The following is a 16,760-nucleotide window of genomic DNA, read 5'->3' as shown; positions in this document are numbered from 1 at the left end:
GAAAAAACAAAACAAAACAAAAAACACTCCAAACAGGCGAAACAAACCCAAATCTACCTCAAAGTGTAGAATTTGAACGATGGCAACTGCATGTGGCTAGACTTTGCTTTGAGTTTTCCTTCTTGATGCAAAAGTTGTGGAAGAGGGGGAAGTTTTTTTCCCCCCATATTAGTTTTTCACCTCCTTCTGGATTTGACTAATGAAGTATGTTGTCTCTAGCCCAAATAGCAGATACAAAAATAGTTGTTCCAAGGCCTGACTTCAAACTAACTCTAAAGGAATAGTGAATGGCAACATTATGGCTTGGAGCAGCTACAGGAAAGCAAAGGGATGTATGAAGAATCTATTTATGAGAGAGGAAATGGCAAAAATAGAGGAATTGACCCGTTGCACAAACTTGTGAATAGGTTGTGTAATAAATGTCCTGCAAACATCTGTACTTGACTGCAAATCTGGGGATCCACCCGTGGCTTCTTTTACTGGCTTAGTGCTTTTATCTCGCAACTCCTCTTGTCAAACGGAAGCTTGTTTGCACTTCAGACAGGGTTGTAGGCTATTAGCAGCCACAATGTTGAAATACCACTTTTGGGGTGTAGCTAGTTACTATCTGCCTGGTTGAAAAGGAAGGAATTATATTCAAGTAGCTTTAGCTTGGAAACATTAATGACTTTGGAAGACTTGATGTGCAAGGTGCAGGGAAATTCCCTGTGTGACTTTTTAATTTTTATTTTAAAACTTATTTATTGTTTTGAATGACTTACTTTGTAGTAATCTTCTTATGATGTAGAACTTTTTCAGGAATAAATGTTCCCTGGGAGCCCAAATCTGATCACTAGTTAAGCTGGGTAAATGATGTCCACGGAGTTCTAAAATTCCAAGTTCTCCAACCCATTAAGAAGTGTTGATATATAGCCCTGGCTTTGCATGGCCCCACATTCTAGTGCATGCTTGGTAGCACTGTAGAAAGAAACCTGGACTTTGAAATGCTGATTATGAGAAAACAGAAAAGTTGAGGCAGAGTGGTTCAGTAAAGGTAGCCTCTAAAGAAAGGCAACTGTAAATGCCAGCCCCTTTGGATAAGGGAGAAGCTTTTCTGAGTGCCTCTTGTGAGCTCTGTGGATGTGGTTTGAAGAAGACCTGAGTTTTTGAAGGGACTGCTCTGGAGCATAAGTTTTGAAGTTTGGAACCAGTAAGTTTGGTTCTCTGCCTCTTGTGGGGTGGGGGAATGGAGGGTAAAGCCTCAGCTTATATAAGGATGCCTGAAGTAGATTCCCTGATTTGATATGAGTAACTGATCTCTTGTCTAATTGGCTTGTCCTGAAGGCAGGATCTCCTTGCATTCAACTTTTTTACCCTGTACTCAGGACCTTATGAATATCAGGTATTGATCAGTTTCAAAGGGGGATTTCAGCAGGAAGTGACTTGTGGCTTCTCACACTTGGTTTCAAGAACCAGAAAAGCAACAAAGTACTGCTGTGTTGCTCTGTTCTGTAGACATTAATTTTTCAACGGCAGAGTGTGTCTTCAAGGAAACTGCTTTTTTTTTTTTTAAAAAAAAAAAAAAAGTTTACTCCTTGCTGTAGGGAAGAATTTTATTTTTCTTATCACTGGGGGATGAGCACTCCAGCTCATTTCATAATGGAAAGGATGGAAGTAATGGAAAATGGAAATAATGCAGCAGCAATACGTGTTTAAATGCTAGAATTGATGCTGTAAGATACAGCTTATTGCTGCATTTTATTGTTATGACTTTTACATAATGGATTTGTGAGAAATTGATCATGAGAAGGAGGAATTGAAATGTAGAGTATCTTGTCCATGAACCTATCGCTATGCATTGGTACAGAAAAGATCAAAAAAAATCTGTGCCTTGTCTCTGCTGTCTGTTGTAGCTCTGCTGATGGGGGCAGTCATGGTAACTAGTTTCTTTTGCTACTGCTCTGGAGTACTGCTCAGTGTTGCAGATAGGTAGACCTTCTCCGATAAAAGGCTGTTCTGCTGAGAACCAGCAGCATGGGGCATTTACTGATAGGCCTCTTCATGTAACTCAATCTTTATTTTCAGTGCTTTATTTTCTTAAGCCTGTTGCACGCAGTTCCAGTGAACAGCTTGTGTTCCTGCCACCATAAGTCTAATAAAGAGTTATTTTTTATACTGTGATAAGTATTTTCATGAATGTGTAGCTTAGATGGCTACTTGCTGGGCCAGTAAGTATAGAGGTCTAGCTCTTCAGCTAGAAAGTTCCATGATGTGTCAAGAAAGGTCTTGAAGAGATGTTTGCCAACATGATGAACTGTTATTGGTTATAGTATGTATCTCAATCTGCTGAAAGAGCAGAATAAAGAATAGAGACAAAACTCATGCAGGTAGAACGTGTTTTGTACCATTATTATTAACTGGCCTGATTTTTTTCCACATAGTAGACAAGTAGGGGATTAAATGTATAGTAAACATTGGTCATTAACATATAAATTCTGTGGAGTTAGACTTGCAAAGCCTCTTGGTGAGTCCAAGGTGGTTGGGAGGGGGGTAGAGATAATCCTAGAATTCTACTCTTGTGTTCAAGTGGACAAACAATTTTTGCCATTTTAATCATTGGTTCAAAAATCATCTCTTGTGGTAACAGCTAAGTAAATTAATATTTAGGACTGACATTACAGTTTGACAGGGTTTGTATTAGGGTAAATCGCTCAGTTTCCTTTTTTGAAAACATCATATTTTACCAGATTCTTGGTGCAGCCTCAGTCTTTTCTCATCTGATTCAAGAACAGGGATTGGCTCTTTCAACCACTGGATACAATGCTTGCTATAAATCCTGTGAGAAGACTTGGAAAGAAAATGCTGTTAGAGTGGCCCTGGAATCGGCTTATTTAGAACCCCTTTGTTAGATAAAGCAAAAATTATCTATTCTTCCAAGCTCTGTGTTGGGCAGAGGACTTCTACAACTTGGAGACTAACGCAGAAGTCTTTTAGAAGAGTGGGTAACCCATAGTGTAGCTATTATTTTATTAGTCAGTGTGTTGTAACCAGCTTTTTCCCCTGCCCCACCAGTGGTGCTAAATCCATCCAGAAAGGTGCATTTTGCTGGAAGTTACAGAGAGTGCTTTCTACATTGTCAGTGCTCCTCCTGTGTCTCTGCTGAAGTGAGACAAATTGTCAGACATGTACTTGTGTCAGGGCATGTCTGGTTTCCTCCTGCTCAGGCTATGCCTGCTCCACCCTTTCTCGGTTCAGTTTTTGCAAGTAGACTCTTCAAAGCTGTGAACTTTCTCAATCTGCACTGCTGTCACTGCAGCTCATTTCCTGTGGCAGCTTCATAGTCTTGCTGTTCTCAACAACTTTGTTCAGTATCTGTGTGAAAGCTGCAACTTGCTGCCCACATAGACCATCTTGCCTGACTGGAGACCGAGAAAGGAGTGGAGGGGGGCTTCAGCTGTCATGTGGCTTTGATGTGTGGTTCTACAGTGTTTTTTTGGAACTGATCTGGCTCGTTGCTGTGCTTATTCATGGAGAGGGAACAGGACTCTTTGAGCCTAAATCTAGTTAGATGTATCCATATCACTTCTCTAGCCTGGCTTGCTGGTGCTTGCACCTGTGAGAACAGCGTTTCACAGTCAAATGGAGCTCCAGCAGCTGCAACCTGTGCCTGCCTCCAGATTGGTCTGCATGGAAGTGGGGCTGAGCACACGGCTCACAATGCCTTCAGTGGCTTCAGAGGGTACCGCAGTTACCAGTAACTGTGTCCTTTGGAGATGTGAGCTCATGGGGTGCCTTCTCCTAGCTTTTCCTCAGTTTACTATTCACCCAACTTTCTCTTCTATAATAATCTTGCTGCAATTCAAATGATTTGTTCTTTTATCATTTTCAGTTCAGATACTGACCTAAGTATGAGATTTTATTGAAGGGACTCAAGCACATCTACCATTTGATTTTCAAATTAAGAAATGTGTTGTTTTTTAAGTAATACATGTGTTTACATGTAACACGTGATTCTGTGATTATACCTAGGATAGAGCAGCAGCACCCTGTGTATGTTACCACAGGGCTATGCACATAAAGCCAGTGGCAATGCACTCTCCTTGAGGACTTGTGTCAGATCACATTAGGTCACTCAGCAGCAATATGCACTTTCCAGTGAGGTCTGGAGGATGCTGCCAGCTTCTCACGTTCTTGGTCTAGAGCCCAGTGATGTGTTTCATAGCACACTGCATGTATGGTCTCCTTCCATCCTACAAGGATGGTGATGGTGGATAAGGTAACAGAGCAGCAAAATATCTGTTATTAAAGGTAGTAAGTGGAGCATCTTTCATAGCCTACAGACAACAGCTCTTGATGCCTCTGTCAGATTCAACCTGGACAGCAACTGAGCCCATTAACTGAGATCCAAATATGTAGTCCGTTGTTCCTTTTGTATCTGGCTGCTTACAGGGAAGCCACTTGTCCCTCTGCAGGTGTTTTTAATTTAGTTTTACTGTAGGCGTGAACTGAATTTTTCCTCAGTAGATAACACTGTAGTGTGGAATTCGGCAAAACAATAAGTGAAACTTTCCTGTAAGATCTGTGTAAACCTGCTATTTCTTACTGAGTCCAACTCTTACAGTTGTGCAGTAATGACAGCTATGTCTCGTTTGTCTAAAGTAGTCTGAATTTTGTAATATTAAGCTAGTTTTAAACAGTGGTTTAAAGAAAGGCAGTATGCTTACAAGATCCTTAGGCATCTCAGTACCTTCAGAAAAGTGAGCCACAGTCTATAACTGACTGTCATGGGTTGCTTCTTAGTATGCAGCAGATGCAGGAAGTTGGGATGCATTTATAATTAGTGTATCACTGAAAGGTACAGTCAACTCAAAATCTGTATGGTTTTGTTGGAAATGACATTAAAAATAGTTCTAACTGATTATTACTTCTGTAAAATGAGCTTACGTGCTGTGCTGTCAAATGTGGAAAGAGAACAGAAGATGGATGGGGAAAGGACATTTTTTTTCCCTATTACAACAATTATGGCGGCATCTTTACTTGTTGAAATGTTTTTGGATAATGATGATTGCTTGTGTCTATTTTCAGTTTTACCTGTAGATGGCTAAGAGATATATGTGGAAGGCAGCTGAATTTTTCTTTAACATCAGCTCTTTATCTTCAGAGTCTGCTCTAAAACCACTAGAAATCCCTTAAAGTGTGAATTCCTTCCAAAACAAGGCCAAGACAGAATTGGTGTCTGGGATATTATGTACCACTTAAGTAATACTTCAGTCTCACTGGCACTGAGTACGTCAAAGGTGGGCAAGCTTCCTCCTCCATTTTATTATGGTGACTCTATTCAAACGGTCACAGTGGAGTGGGAATGGGGCACCTTCCTTGGCCATGTTAGGATCCCTATGGTTCCAGTCAAGTGAGTAGTGCCATTTCCCAGTTGAATGGGGAGAAAGGTAGCTGAGAGAGTGGTGAAGTGCTGGGGAGCCATCTGCAGGGTTAATTCTCAGTGGGGGCTGTAGCCTGGCAGGGCCAGGGCTGGCACCTGGGGTGTGCCTGCTCCCTGCTGGTGTTCTGCTCCTGATGAACTTAGGGATATGAAAAGGCCCTTTAAGACTGCTGGAAGGGGGCTGGTTTAATTAAATGTAATCCCTTTAGAAATTGCAAGCACTTTCATATGACCTGAGTCCAGCCTCACCCTGACACAAAGGACCCAGGACTGTTTTCAGAAGAGCGCTGGTACTCGGAAAAGAGCCAGATGTCTGTGAGTATTGCTGGTGCTGCAGGTGGGGGTCATTACCTCTGATGCTCCTTAGAGGCAAATCAAGGTGCTATGTGGATTGGTGTGTGACTCCTGTCCTTCCAGCAGGGTACTATGCTCACAAGCATGTAAGGTGGCAGGGTCCATGTTAGGTGGCTGCAGCAGGGAGTGGAATATGTGGCCCTGAGAAGTACTTGTCACCTCAGAAAAGTGTTGTTTTTTTTTTTTTTTTTAGATAGTGACATGATTCTAATTATACCTATGAGACTGCTGTTAGTCTTGCTGAAAGCCAAAACTGGGAAAGTTTTTTAGATTTCTGGGGTACCTTGTGAGATCTTGAGTTCCTCTTGCATCTTCAGTTGAATATAATGCACTTCTTCAGTCATAGCTTGTGCCACTTGTGCATGGTGTTAGTTCCAGTATCTTTACTTGCATCAACTGTTGGTTGAACAGATGCTCTATAAGAGTTGGCTAGCTAGGAGTTTCTTCTTAACTTCTTTTCTTTGACAGTCAAATGAGTAATAAAAAAAATATTTTTCCCTAGTTGTAGTTACGCCACTTTATCCAGAAATATTCCACTTGGTGGCTTGAACCTGGAAAACAGTATCTGAAGCTTGAGGTCTCCAGACCAGTACTGTGTAACAGCCTCCTTGCATTCAGGAAATCCAGGGAGGAAAGAAGCTTTAACTCAGGGTCAGAGTTCTGTAGAGGTTGATACTCTGTTGTGCTGACTCTACCTATTGCTCTGACATTAATTTCTTAGTGCTCTGTTCCCGTCTCCATCTGACAAACAGAATTATCTGTTCTACCTCTTGCACTGCTTCATACACTGTGGTGTTAGTACAAGTAATACATCTGTTATTCAGTGTGATGGTATCAGTCCTTCCTGTTTGTTCTTTCATATACAACTACAAACTCTCATCTTAGGAAGAAATTATAGCAGGTTATTAGTAAAGATCATTTAGAGACCTGGAAGAGAACTGATAATCATTGCTGCTAGTTTACTGGGAATCTGAGTGGTACCACAAAAAGTGAAAAGAAAAAAGCGGAACTTGAGGATATATGGGTGGGCAATGTTAATGTTTCTGAAAAGACGTTGCAGATGGGTGCATGGTACTGGTATTATGCCTTTTTCCCATGGTCTGCTAGACACCATGTGAGGAGGGTGCTGTTACAAAAGCTTTTCTCTACCAAAAAGAGCTTTCTTTGACTGCTCTTGGAGCTAAAACAGTGTATTTTCCATGCAAGAGCTTCTGTTTGTGCAGGGGGTCTTCCTTGAGCCACTGTCCTTGGCTACAGGAAGTGCTTTAATATGCTTTGGTAGTGGCAATCTGTAGCTGTGCTTAGACTGGTAAAAACAATGGTAATTCCTCAAGTAGAGAAGAGGAAGAGTTGCTAGGTTTCTATCTCTTTCCTGTAGCCATTATGAAATGAATCAGTTAAATATGGGCTTTTTCCTTGAGTATTTTTTTTGTTGGTGAATGTAAAGTTGCCTGTTGAAATGCAATAGTTAAACTTTCATGTAATGTGCAAGATGGCCTTCTCTAGAAGCTTATCATACAATATAACTAGCTGTTTGTATACAAAATACTTTATTATATTATAATGGAAAAACAAAAGCCTATTCATAGGCCACCCGCCATGGTAAAACTTCTAGTTTAAGATCTAAGCAGAACTTGAGGGTTGCAGACACTTGGATGCATCACTGAGTGCATTATATATGCTAAGATGATAAAAATTCAGTTAGTTTAAATAGAGCTTCAGTATAACTTACTGCATTAGGATAGCATTCTTGGTAAATTGGTTGTTGATGAAATTCAGTAAGTCCTCTAAAAATACATCCTGAAAGTTGGAAGCTTAAGAAAAGAGTTTACTAACTGTCAGTTCTGGAAAAAGGAATGGGAATGAGTGCTGCCACTCTGGTGCTTGTAATCTGATCAGTTGTGGGTAGTGTCTTTCTGTCACAGTTTTCTCCTGTTGCTAGCATCAAAGAAGTATGTGCCTTGCTTGTCTGGAATGACAGAGCTAGAGCTGTGTATGCTCAGCAGTCCAAGGTGATTATCTTACTGAGCAGCATTTTATTCTGTTTGCAGCCAGAACAGTAAATGCACTGATGGTTATGCGTGCTCTCAGATGAAGGTGTTGATGAGGAATCAGACTCTTATAGTCTTGTTCAGTCTCCATGTTTGACTGCGTTCTAGAGTATCCTAGTATTCTTAGTGGTCTTGATACATTCACCCCTGGGAAAAGCAATTAAGTTTTTCAGGCATGTCTTTATGGGGCAAAGTTTGAGCACCTGTAGACAAAAGGGTCATTGCAGTGTCTTAATTCAGGCCTAGTGGTTAACCATTTCTGCACTGTTACTTGGAAGACACTTTTTTTTTTTTTCCTGGGAACAGAGCTGTTATATATACACTACAGTTATTTCTTAAGGGGAGATGCATCTACGAAACAATAAATGTAGATGCTAGGATATTTATTCTAATAAAACCTCATTAAATGGTTTAGAAATAAAAGTATAAAACCTTAATGCTAGTGAATCTTGAGACTATTCTTGCTTAGAGTAAGCACTGATGTTAAATTAGTGGTTTAAAAGCACTTTGGCAGGGTAACTCAAGGAACAGGACAAATGGATGAGTCTAAACTATAATGGGACTGGCTTATGCTGGCTTTCTTCTGCTATAGCATTGTTACACAAGGGGTATGCAACATCTGTGTTGGGCAGTACCCAGCTGTGTGTGCCTCAGTATGATGGTTTAACTGAAACTAGTATTTCAGATGATTGAGGAGAATGAAGGCAAGCATGCAGTGCCTGGCATTTACTTGTCAGGCAGAGGTTACAGCAATCTATAGATCTCTGGTAGTTTCTGTCTGAGCTGCAGACAGAACCCATTAAGGGAACAGTGGAACTGCCCAAAAGTAGAGTGATCCCTGGGTATCTTTCAGAACAAAGCCTCTTTGTTTTTTCAGGCTTTTATACATACTGGAAGAACCAATTTGTATTTCTGTACCAGTACTTAGGCTCTTGTAATGAGAAAAAAACAAAACAAAAACAAACACCCCGGTAAAGCTGCATCTGCTCTGAATGAACTTCTTATCTGCTAACTGGGAATGCAGACCACTGGCTGCCATTACCTGTAATGGTGGAAACCTCACTTTGTTTTTTCAGTTCACCACTGGCTTAAAAATTCCGTTTGGTAGCATACGTATGTGTGTTCTTTTTCCTTCTTCCCCCGCATCAATGAGGCTTAACAAAGCTCAAATTTACAGCAGCATTTCAGCCCTGTATGAAATGTCAGTGGTACATCCCAGGACTCGCTTCAAAGCGCCACCACCCTGGTCTTTAACAGCAGTCTGCTATTTAATGTGTTAAAACTTTGTTCAGATTAGGGAAGCTAACGTTACTGGGGTGTGGTTCTTTTTTTTTTTTTTTTTTTTTTTAAAAAAAAAGGCTGTTTCCTGTGGTATCTTAGCTCATGCTGTCTTCTAAAATAGCATAGCCTGAAACTGGAAGTGTGTACCCCATTCAAGACTGTAGTGCTCCTAAACCTTAGATTGCTACTCATCTCGAGCACAGAAGGCTTCTACTAAGCAAAAAAGTACATTTCAAATTACTGAACATACTAACTGAAGGATGATAACTGGTCAGGGAGCTTAACTACACTTAAGTGAAAGACAACGAAGGAATTGTACTGGTTGTAGTATAGGTTTGTATTTTACTGTGCTAACAAAGATCTGAATCTTACAAATCTGCAAGAATTATGCAATTCTGTGATGATGCTTACTGAAGCAGCTCTACTTTAAAATTTGTGATGAAGAGCTTTAAAGTTATTCAGGCACTAGTTGCAAAGAGCTGCCACAAATGTTTGTTTTCTGGTGCTTCCGCTGTGCTCAGATACTTTAACCTTCAATCACTTATACAGATGTTATCAGCCAAGATAGCTACTGTTGTTTTGTTTGTTTGTTTTTTAATCCCATAAACAGTGGAGCAAAAAGACAATTTCTTTTCATGGTAGCTGATACATTAGTGGTGTAGGTGAACAGGAGCAACTTTAAAGCAACATTCTTGCTTAATGAGTAGTTTAATTAACCCCTCTTAGGTGGCTTATGGACATCTTTACTCATGCTGCTGGTGTGTGGCCTAGGCAAGACAGTCTTAGAAGCCATCACTCCTGGTTCAAAAGAGTGCTTCCAATTATAACTAGAAAAGATGGTTTGGGGGTTTGCAGCCCTGCTAGCAAGCAGTTGAATTTGTGGTTCACTGAAGCACTGTGAAATTAACAAATTGTCAACCATCTAGAATCTGGGGAGAATGATTTTTGCTACGAGTCCAGAGGAGGGCTACAAAGATAATTGGGGGCTGGAACATCTCTCCTATGAAGAAAGGATGAGAAAGCTGGGCATGTTCAGCCTGGAAAAGGTTCCAGGGAGACCTTATTGTGGCCTTTCAATACTTTGACTTTTACTTTTCAATACAAGCTACCAACCTTTTTCTCTTTCCTTACTACTTCTAAGGGATGGTTGTTTTGCAGTTTGACTTCTTTTGTGTCAAAAGGTTCAGAAATTTCAAAATCAATTTATTCCTATTGTGCTTGTTGATGATCTTTGCTACAGCAATGTCTAAATAGTTTTCCTTGTGCACAGCTGCTCTTAATGACTTCAGCTTTGCTGTGCTACCTTTAACTTCTTATAGCATATACTGAGAGTTTGAGCTGAACTTAAAACAAGAAAACTCCATGGTTCATCACCAAGGGTTATCAAATACCAAGTAGTGGCATGACTAGTCCCAAGTAGGTTCAAGAAGGCTTTTGGGAAACGTCAAAATGTGTTTGGATGTGGTGGTCTCTTTAAGCACTTGATTTAAACTTAACTAGTGCAGATTCATGATTTCACTTTTTTTTGTGTAGGCATCTACAGCTATGAAATTTGACTGTGTAACAAGTGACAACATAACCATTTCCTCACTGTTTAGAGATCTTTCACCTCCCTGAAAGAACTGGGTGGTAGTAGGCAATTACGTAGCGATCCTTCTACTTCTTTGTGAAGTGCCTGCACATATTAATGTGTGTGTTAGTTCAGTGTGCATCCTTTTTGCCTTAGCACATGAAGTCATCCTTGCATCCTGTCTGCTTTGTACCACTAGTCCTTAGAGTATACCAGGGGTTGTGCTTTATAATCTCTTAAAATCTCCAGGGAGTACTAGAACAATATTGTTCTATACTCACTCATCTTCTGCAGCAGTCTGAGTTGTTAATGCATCTGGGGACTTCCTTGACATTCATCCTTCACATGGAAGAAGTTGAATGTCTGGTTGCGTATAACTGGGATGTCTGTTTTAATGAAAGATATCAGGGTGTTGTTCTAAACTCAGAAATACAACTAAATAAGCTGTAAATCATTGTCTCATGTATAAGTATGTAGATGGAAATATAAATTGGAACAGATAGGATAAACTTTTACACTAGAAAACAGGAAGGTTACATTTTGTGAGCGAACTGAAGTGATGGGGTTTGGGAACACTGTACTGGCAGTACAGATGACTTTATAATCACTGGCAGTGGAATTCATGGAGGCTTGGGAGCAGGTCCCTGGCTGGAGGCGAATGATGTTGTTCATTATTATGTGTAGTGTCAGTTGAAGCATCTATTGTAATGATGTCTCTTCTGTTTTCCAGATCAGTGTGCGTGTTACCACCATGGATGCTGAGCTGGAGTTTGCAATCCAGCCCAACACTACAGGAAAGCAACTCTTTGATCAGGTAAGTGATGGAGCTGCAGAAGATCTAAAGTTGATATTGGTGCTGTGATTCTGTTAAGGCAACAGCAAGCAATTTCTTAAGGGCTTCAAAGATTAAATGACAGTGCGTGGATCCATCCTGAGAGAAATTAGCAAAATAAGAAATGGCACACTTTTCAAAACTACATCATTTTTTTAGCTTTAGAAATGTGTTAGAAGCTATTCTTGCCTTTAACAAACTGAATTGGTGCTATAGCTCGTAATATGGGTTGGATAGATATCTGCAGTCATAACTCATAAAATCAGTCTTTTGGGGGAGCTAGTAAGCCATTGTTGGTTGGCTTACTTGCATCTGTTGTGTAATTGATTTCAAATAATAGGTGTTCTGTAGAACAGGAGAGCTTTAGCTGGTGTTTCAAACATTGCTGCAACTCTTAAGTGCAAGTGATATTCTATACTCTCATCAGGGCCTGAGGGAGATTTTAAGATAAGTTATGTACTGTATTGTATTAGGCCATCTTTGTGTTTTAGCCGTCTTCTTCATTCACTGACTAGGCATATTTCCTCCTACTTTGACCCAAACTGAAGCAGGGAGTCAAGTGCACTCCAAATTAGGAGCAACTGAAGACAGATTTTTATCAATTCCAGCTGTTGAAACTTTGACAGGCTCCACTATGTGTATCTGCTGTAATCCCAAAGGCTCTATCTAGGCAACTGCCCTGTCAGTCAAAGCATCTGCTACTAGGAAATGATGTATTCTTGTCTCATAGACAGTGGAGGCTTTGTCAGAACTCTGAGGAAGAAATCAAGCATTTCCGAACTGGAGAATAATCTGAGCTATAAGTTTATAGCTTAAAGAAAAGTCATTAATCTAAGATTCATCATACAAGATGAAGGAGCTGCCAGACCAGATATGTATGCGGTTCAGAGCTCTACGCTGAGCCTATCTTAATGAAGTGAGGTACTTAAGGCCTGACCCACCCGTAGAGGTCAGCTGTCTCATATGGGGCCAGCAAACCAAATTTAATTTTTTAGATGCTTAACCACAAACTACTACTTTCTCTCATACTCATCTGGATGATTTAACACTAGATATTGTATTGCTGTCCGTAACCCAGCCCTGAAATGGCATGTGTGTACGTGGAATAAAGAGATTGTAGGGGTTAGTGAAGAGCACCCTTTCATGATGGGAAAGGCAAAAAATGCTTTCAGGAAGGTTCTGTGCTGCAAAGTGGTTTCTCATGTCTGCATGTTACTATGTAGTAGGTCCTGTGTATTTTAGCCCTTTGTGGTCTCAAGTCTGACAGTTTTTGTTCAATGGAAGTGAGTACTGGATTCCATCCAAAATATATGTATGCAACATGGAGCTCCACCACAGTTAGTTTATGGAACCATATTCTGATAAAGCTGACATGACGTACTTCAAAGTTCATCGAAGGGTGAACTGTTTTCCTTTAGAGAGTATGTTCCTCAGCTGAATGCTTTCTATGATTATTTTTCATTAAATAATTTCTGATCTTTTCTAGATAAAGCATTATGAACTAAGAAGTGTTACTACTGAAATCAGTAGTACTTTTTAATCTATACATAAACTTCTCAGTCAGCTCTAGACCATCTTCAGTTTTTGCCTCATTTGACATAAAGTACAAACTGAAATTGTGGTGTTAAACTTGGACTTCAGCAACTTGTCTGTTTTTGAGAGGCATCTAATCGTGTTTCCCATAAGGGAATTTTTTGTGTCTTAGTAATTGATTTCACTCCTTCATGTCATGTTCTGGAACAGCTGTACATTCTTCTTTGTGCAATGTGTTTCACACAGCACCTGTCTAAACAGAAGTCTTGTTGTGTTTTTTTTTTTTTTTCTATCATACCCTCAGTGAAGGGAGAAAATAAATGCTGCTGCAAAACTAAGTTTTGAAGTTGCTGATATAGATGAGACTGTTTACTTTTTCTAACTTGGGTTGTAGATAGAGTTGGAAGAAGAAATACTATGGGAGGAAAAAACTTTCAGAAGCTAGCTGTTAAACAATTGCTATATTTAAAGGATCTGGTGTACACTGTCACTTTATACTATCCGTACATCAGAGACTTGGTGGATGGGTGCTATAGTCATAAGAATTTTTTAAATTTTAAAAGTTTTTTTTAATAGTTCAGCATGTATCTTAGCATATATGCTTTGTAGAGGCAGTGCTTCTGGTTTCTGATAGGACTGATTCTGAAATGAATGTTTTAGAGCCTTACCATTGGCAGACGGTTAGTCAAAGACCTAACACAACAGTGCTGATGATAGAAAGACTAACCCTCTGCCATGGCTTGGGAACGTTCTGAGCAGTAACATGGGGAGTTGGCAGAAGATGTGCGGATGCTGAATGTCTTTCACCTCTAGCACAAATACAGAATTTTGGAGGCTATTTTTATGTGAGTGGTCAGGGAACCTAATCCCAGCTTCTCTTGTGTCCTGCAATCTAACGATTTACTCTTTTACTATTAAAGAAAGTAATTGCAAAGGAAGTAGGTATTCAACTCCTTAAACAATGAGGAAACATTTCATGCTGGTCTCAAAATGCAAATATGCAACAGACAATTGTCTGTCCATCTTTTATTTATTTAATGATCAAGGCTCATATTTATTGCAAAAGAGACTATCCATAATCAGACCTGTGCATAAAGGGGGCTGAAAATACTGGGGATGGGGGGAGCAAGTATTTGTATTAGGGACAAGCTCAAACATATTCTTGATCTGTGCATAAAGAGCTAACTGTATATCAAAACGAGAGTGTATAGTGACCTGACAGTGCATAGCTTGACTTACTCCCTTTAATACAGGAAGAGAGCTTTGAACATATTGGACTATTATAGTACAAAATTTACTGATCAGTATGTGAGGAATCTCTTGCTGAGTGTAAAGCAATGAAATGGTCATAAATCACGAGGAGCCTCTAGTATTCTTTTATCTAGCAAAAGTCATCTGGAGGCAGATGCATGAGTCGGGAGTGCTACTCTGTGATGCAAATACTTCTGTCCACTATACCAGAACACTTCATATGTTGCAACCAAATCATCTTATCTGATGATTGATTCTCAAAAACTAATGCCTGTTCACCTCACTCTTAAGAGAACTTAAAGTGAGATTTTTGTAGTCTAGCCACTTTTGCCTTGCTCTCTTAATTTTTTTTTTTTTTTAACTGTCAACAGGCATGTATTCAATATTTCAAATAGCTGAGCTGTTTGTGTAGATTAGTTCTTGTAAAGGACTAGTCCAGAGCTGTTCTTCATGCTGACACTACTAATAGGGACTAAGCAATGACTGACTAATCTTCTCACTCTATCTGGCTTCCATCCTGAGGTGTTCATGGGTCCCGTACTGGAATGTGTAAGAACAAAGTTATAGCTGAATTCAATTTAGCTTGTGTTAAGTTTAAATAAATTTAAATAATGTGCAGTTCAACTTTGGGCTGTTTGTTCATTATTTCTTAACGCGCCTTTTATTTTTCTATGGACAATTCTATCCCTTCCTTTTTAGGAAATACCTAAAAGATATTTCAACTATATTTTCTAGCTCCCTTGAAATATCATGCACTCCTTATGGTGTTAAACTAGTGTTTTTGCATGAACCTGGTTCTGAAAAAATGTCTGCCTTCATGAGGGCTTTTTTGAGGGTAGGGATTTTCTCTACAAAGCAAGTTCATGCTTTTGCTGTTGCAGCATATTGACCTTCTGGTGTGAAACCTGATTTTGACTCTTTCACAGAAGAATTTTTAGAGATCCTGAATGTTTTTGCCCCCGAGTGCCCTTTCAATTTGAATGCATGGTCAGTTCTGAATTAAGCAAAAAGGAAGCTACTAAATTTTACCAAGGTTTCTGGCCACACAACTGTCTTAGTGCATGCGGCTGGCTTTGTTCAGTAATGTTTAGAGAGTATTTGTTTCCACTCATTGTGTCTAAAGGTAGAGTAAATATATTCATCATCCAAGATGTAGTTCTGTCCTATTCCGAATGGGATTCAAAGGATTTTTGGAAAAGCTTATGTCTATGTAGCTTCATGAGCAAGAACAATTTGAGTTTAGAGATAAAGTTCCATAGTATTAGTAGGTGAATGGGCTTGAGGTAGGAAAGGTCCTGTCTTCCTCTATCATGCCTGATTAAGTTCCATGATGAAGTTTTGTAGTGTTGTCATCTTCTGCCCCAAGGTACCTGACTAGAAGTATCCTTATGAGCTGACATATGGTGTAATAACACAATGATTTATACTAGAGGTCTTCCTACATCATCCCATCCCCTAGGATTGTAATTGTATAGCATTATCTTAAATAGTTTACATGGACAAAACCTGTATTCATTGAGACAGGAAGATTATGCAAACCTACCTTTAGCATCTTTGCTTACATGCCTCTTAGCATCAGATACTGGATTCTAGTGCTTGCCAACTCACCAGGAAAAACAGTTCTGCCAAGGTTAAGTATAGGCTATGGCTGTTGGGAGGGCTGCTTACCCCTCATGCAGTGAATCACTGGTTACTTCATGGGCAGCTTGGAATATCGCTTTCCTGGGATGCAGCGTACAGGTACTGCAGCAGTGATAGCTGCTTGTTTTCCTTCTTTGACCCTGTTCTCTATCAAATTGAAGCGTAGTTAGATTGGAGGCTAGTCTGTAAAACAAAGCATTGCTTTGCTTTGTATGTCTCCTATACATACACTGTCAGATTTTTTTCAGGTGGTCATTTGGGGACCTAAGGAATTGCACTTGATTATCATTGTGGGTCCCTTCCAGCTTGGATATTCTATGAAAAAATAACTTTTTTTTTTGTGTATGTGGTAGAACTGCTTAACTACTTATTGCTTTGCAGTTGTGTCCCCCCAGTTTCAATTCCCTCTGAAACTTTGTTTTTTGGGAGGGGATAAACTGATTCTAGCAGATGTTTTCTGTCACAGAGGCAGGGGGACTAGCCTATGCCTTGGGCGGGAGAGGTAACAGTAATTCACTGGCCCAAGTGCTTCACAGCTGGCTGGCTGGAAGGTTTTTTCACAGAAATGCCCTGGTTTAATGGACACTGACTTTACAAGCTCCTCAAACAGCCTGCATACAAACTGTAGTCACAAAACCTTTTTTTGTTTTGAGCACTTCTGTGGTATGAAAACATACTCCTTCTTCTGTGTACCCAGTTGCTTCTATAAGGCAGCTTCTCAAATGCTTTGATTCTGATCACTTCTGACCTTGGATTGTGTTAGTTTCTTGTTCTTTCCCACTTTAGAGCCTCTTACTTCTAGTCTTTTGTAGAAGTGGCTTAGCTGTC

The 16,760-nt window shown here is 39.9% G+C and overlaps 1 protein-coding gene across 1 annotated transcript in view; it reads left to right on the top strand.

Annotated features, from left to right (window-relative positions):
- Window positions 1-16,760, top strand: part of MSN (moesin) — a 44,640-nt gene that overhangs the window by 14,357 nt on the left and 13,523 nt on the right. The window contains exon 2 of the mRNA XM_032196065.1: window positions 11,406-11,489. Coding sequence (XP_032051956.1) covers window positions 11,406-11,489 — 84 coding nt within the window. The remainder of the gene's footprint in view (window positions 1-11,405; window positions 11,490-16,760) is intronic.

The sequence above is a fragment of the Aythya fuligula genome, chromosome 13, assembly GCF_009819795.1.
Source record: "Aythya fuligula isolate bAytFul2 chromosome 13, bAytFul2.pri, whole genome shotgun sequence".
Taxonomy (NCBI): domain Eukaryota; kingdom Metazoa; phylum Chordata; class Aves; order Anseriformes; family Anatidae; genus Aythya; species Aythya fuligula.
Note: the sequence above shows the minus strand (reverse complement) of the source record. Positions and strands in the feature narration are given on the sequence as shown.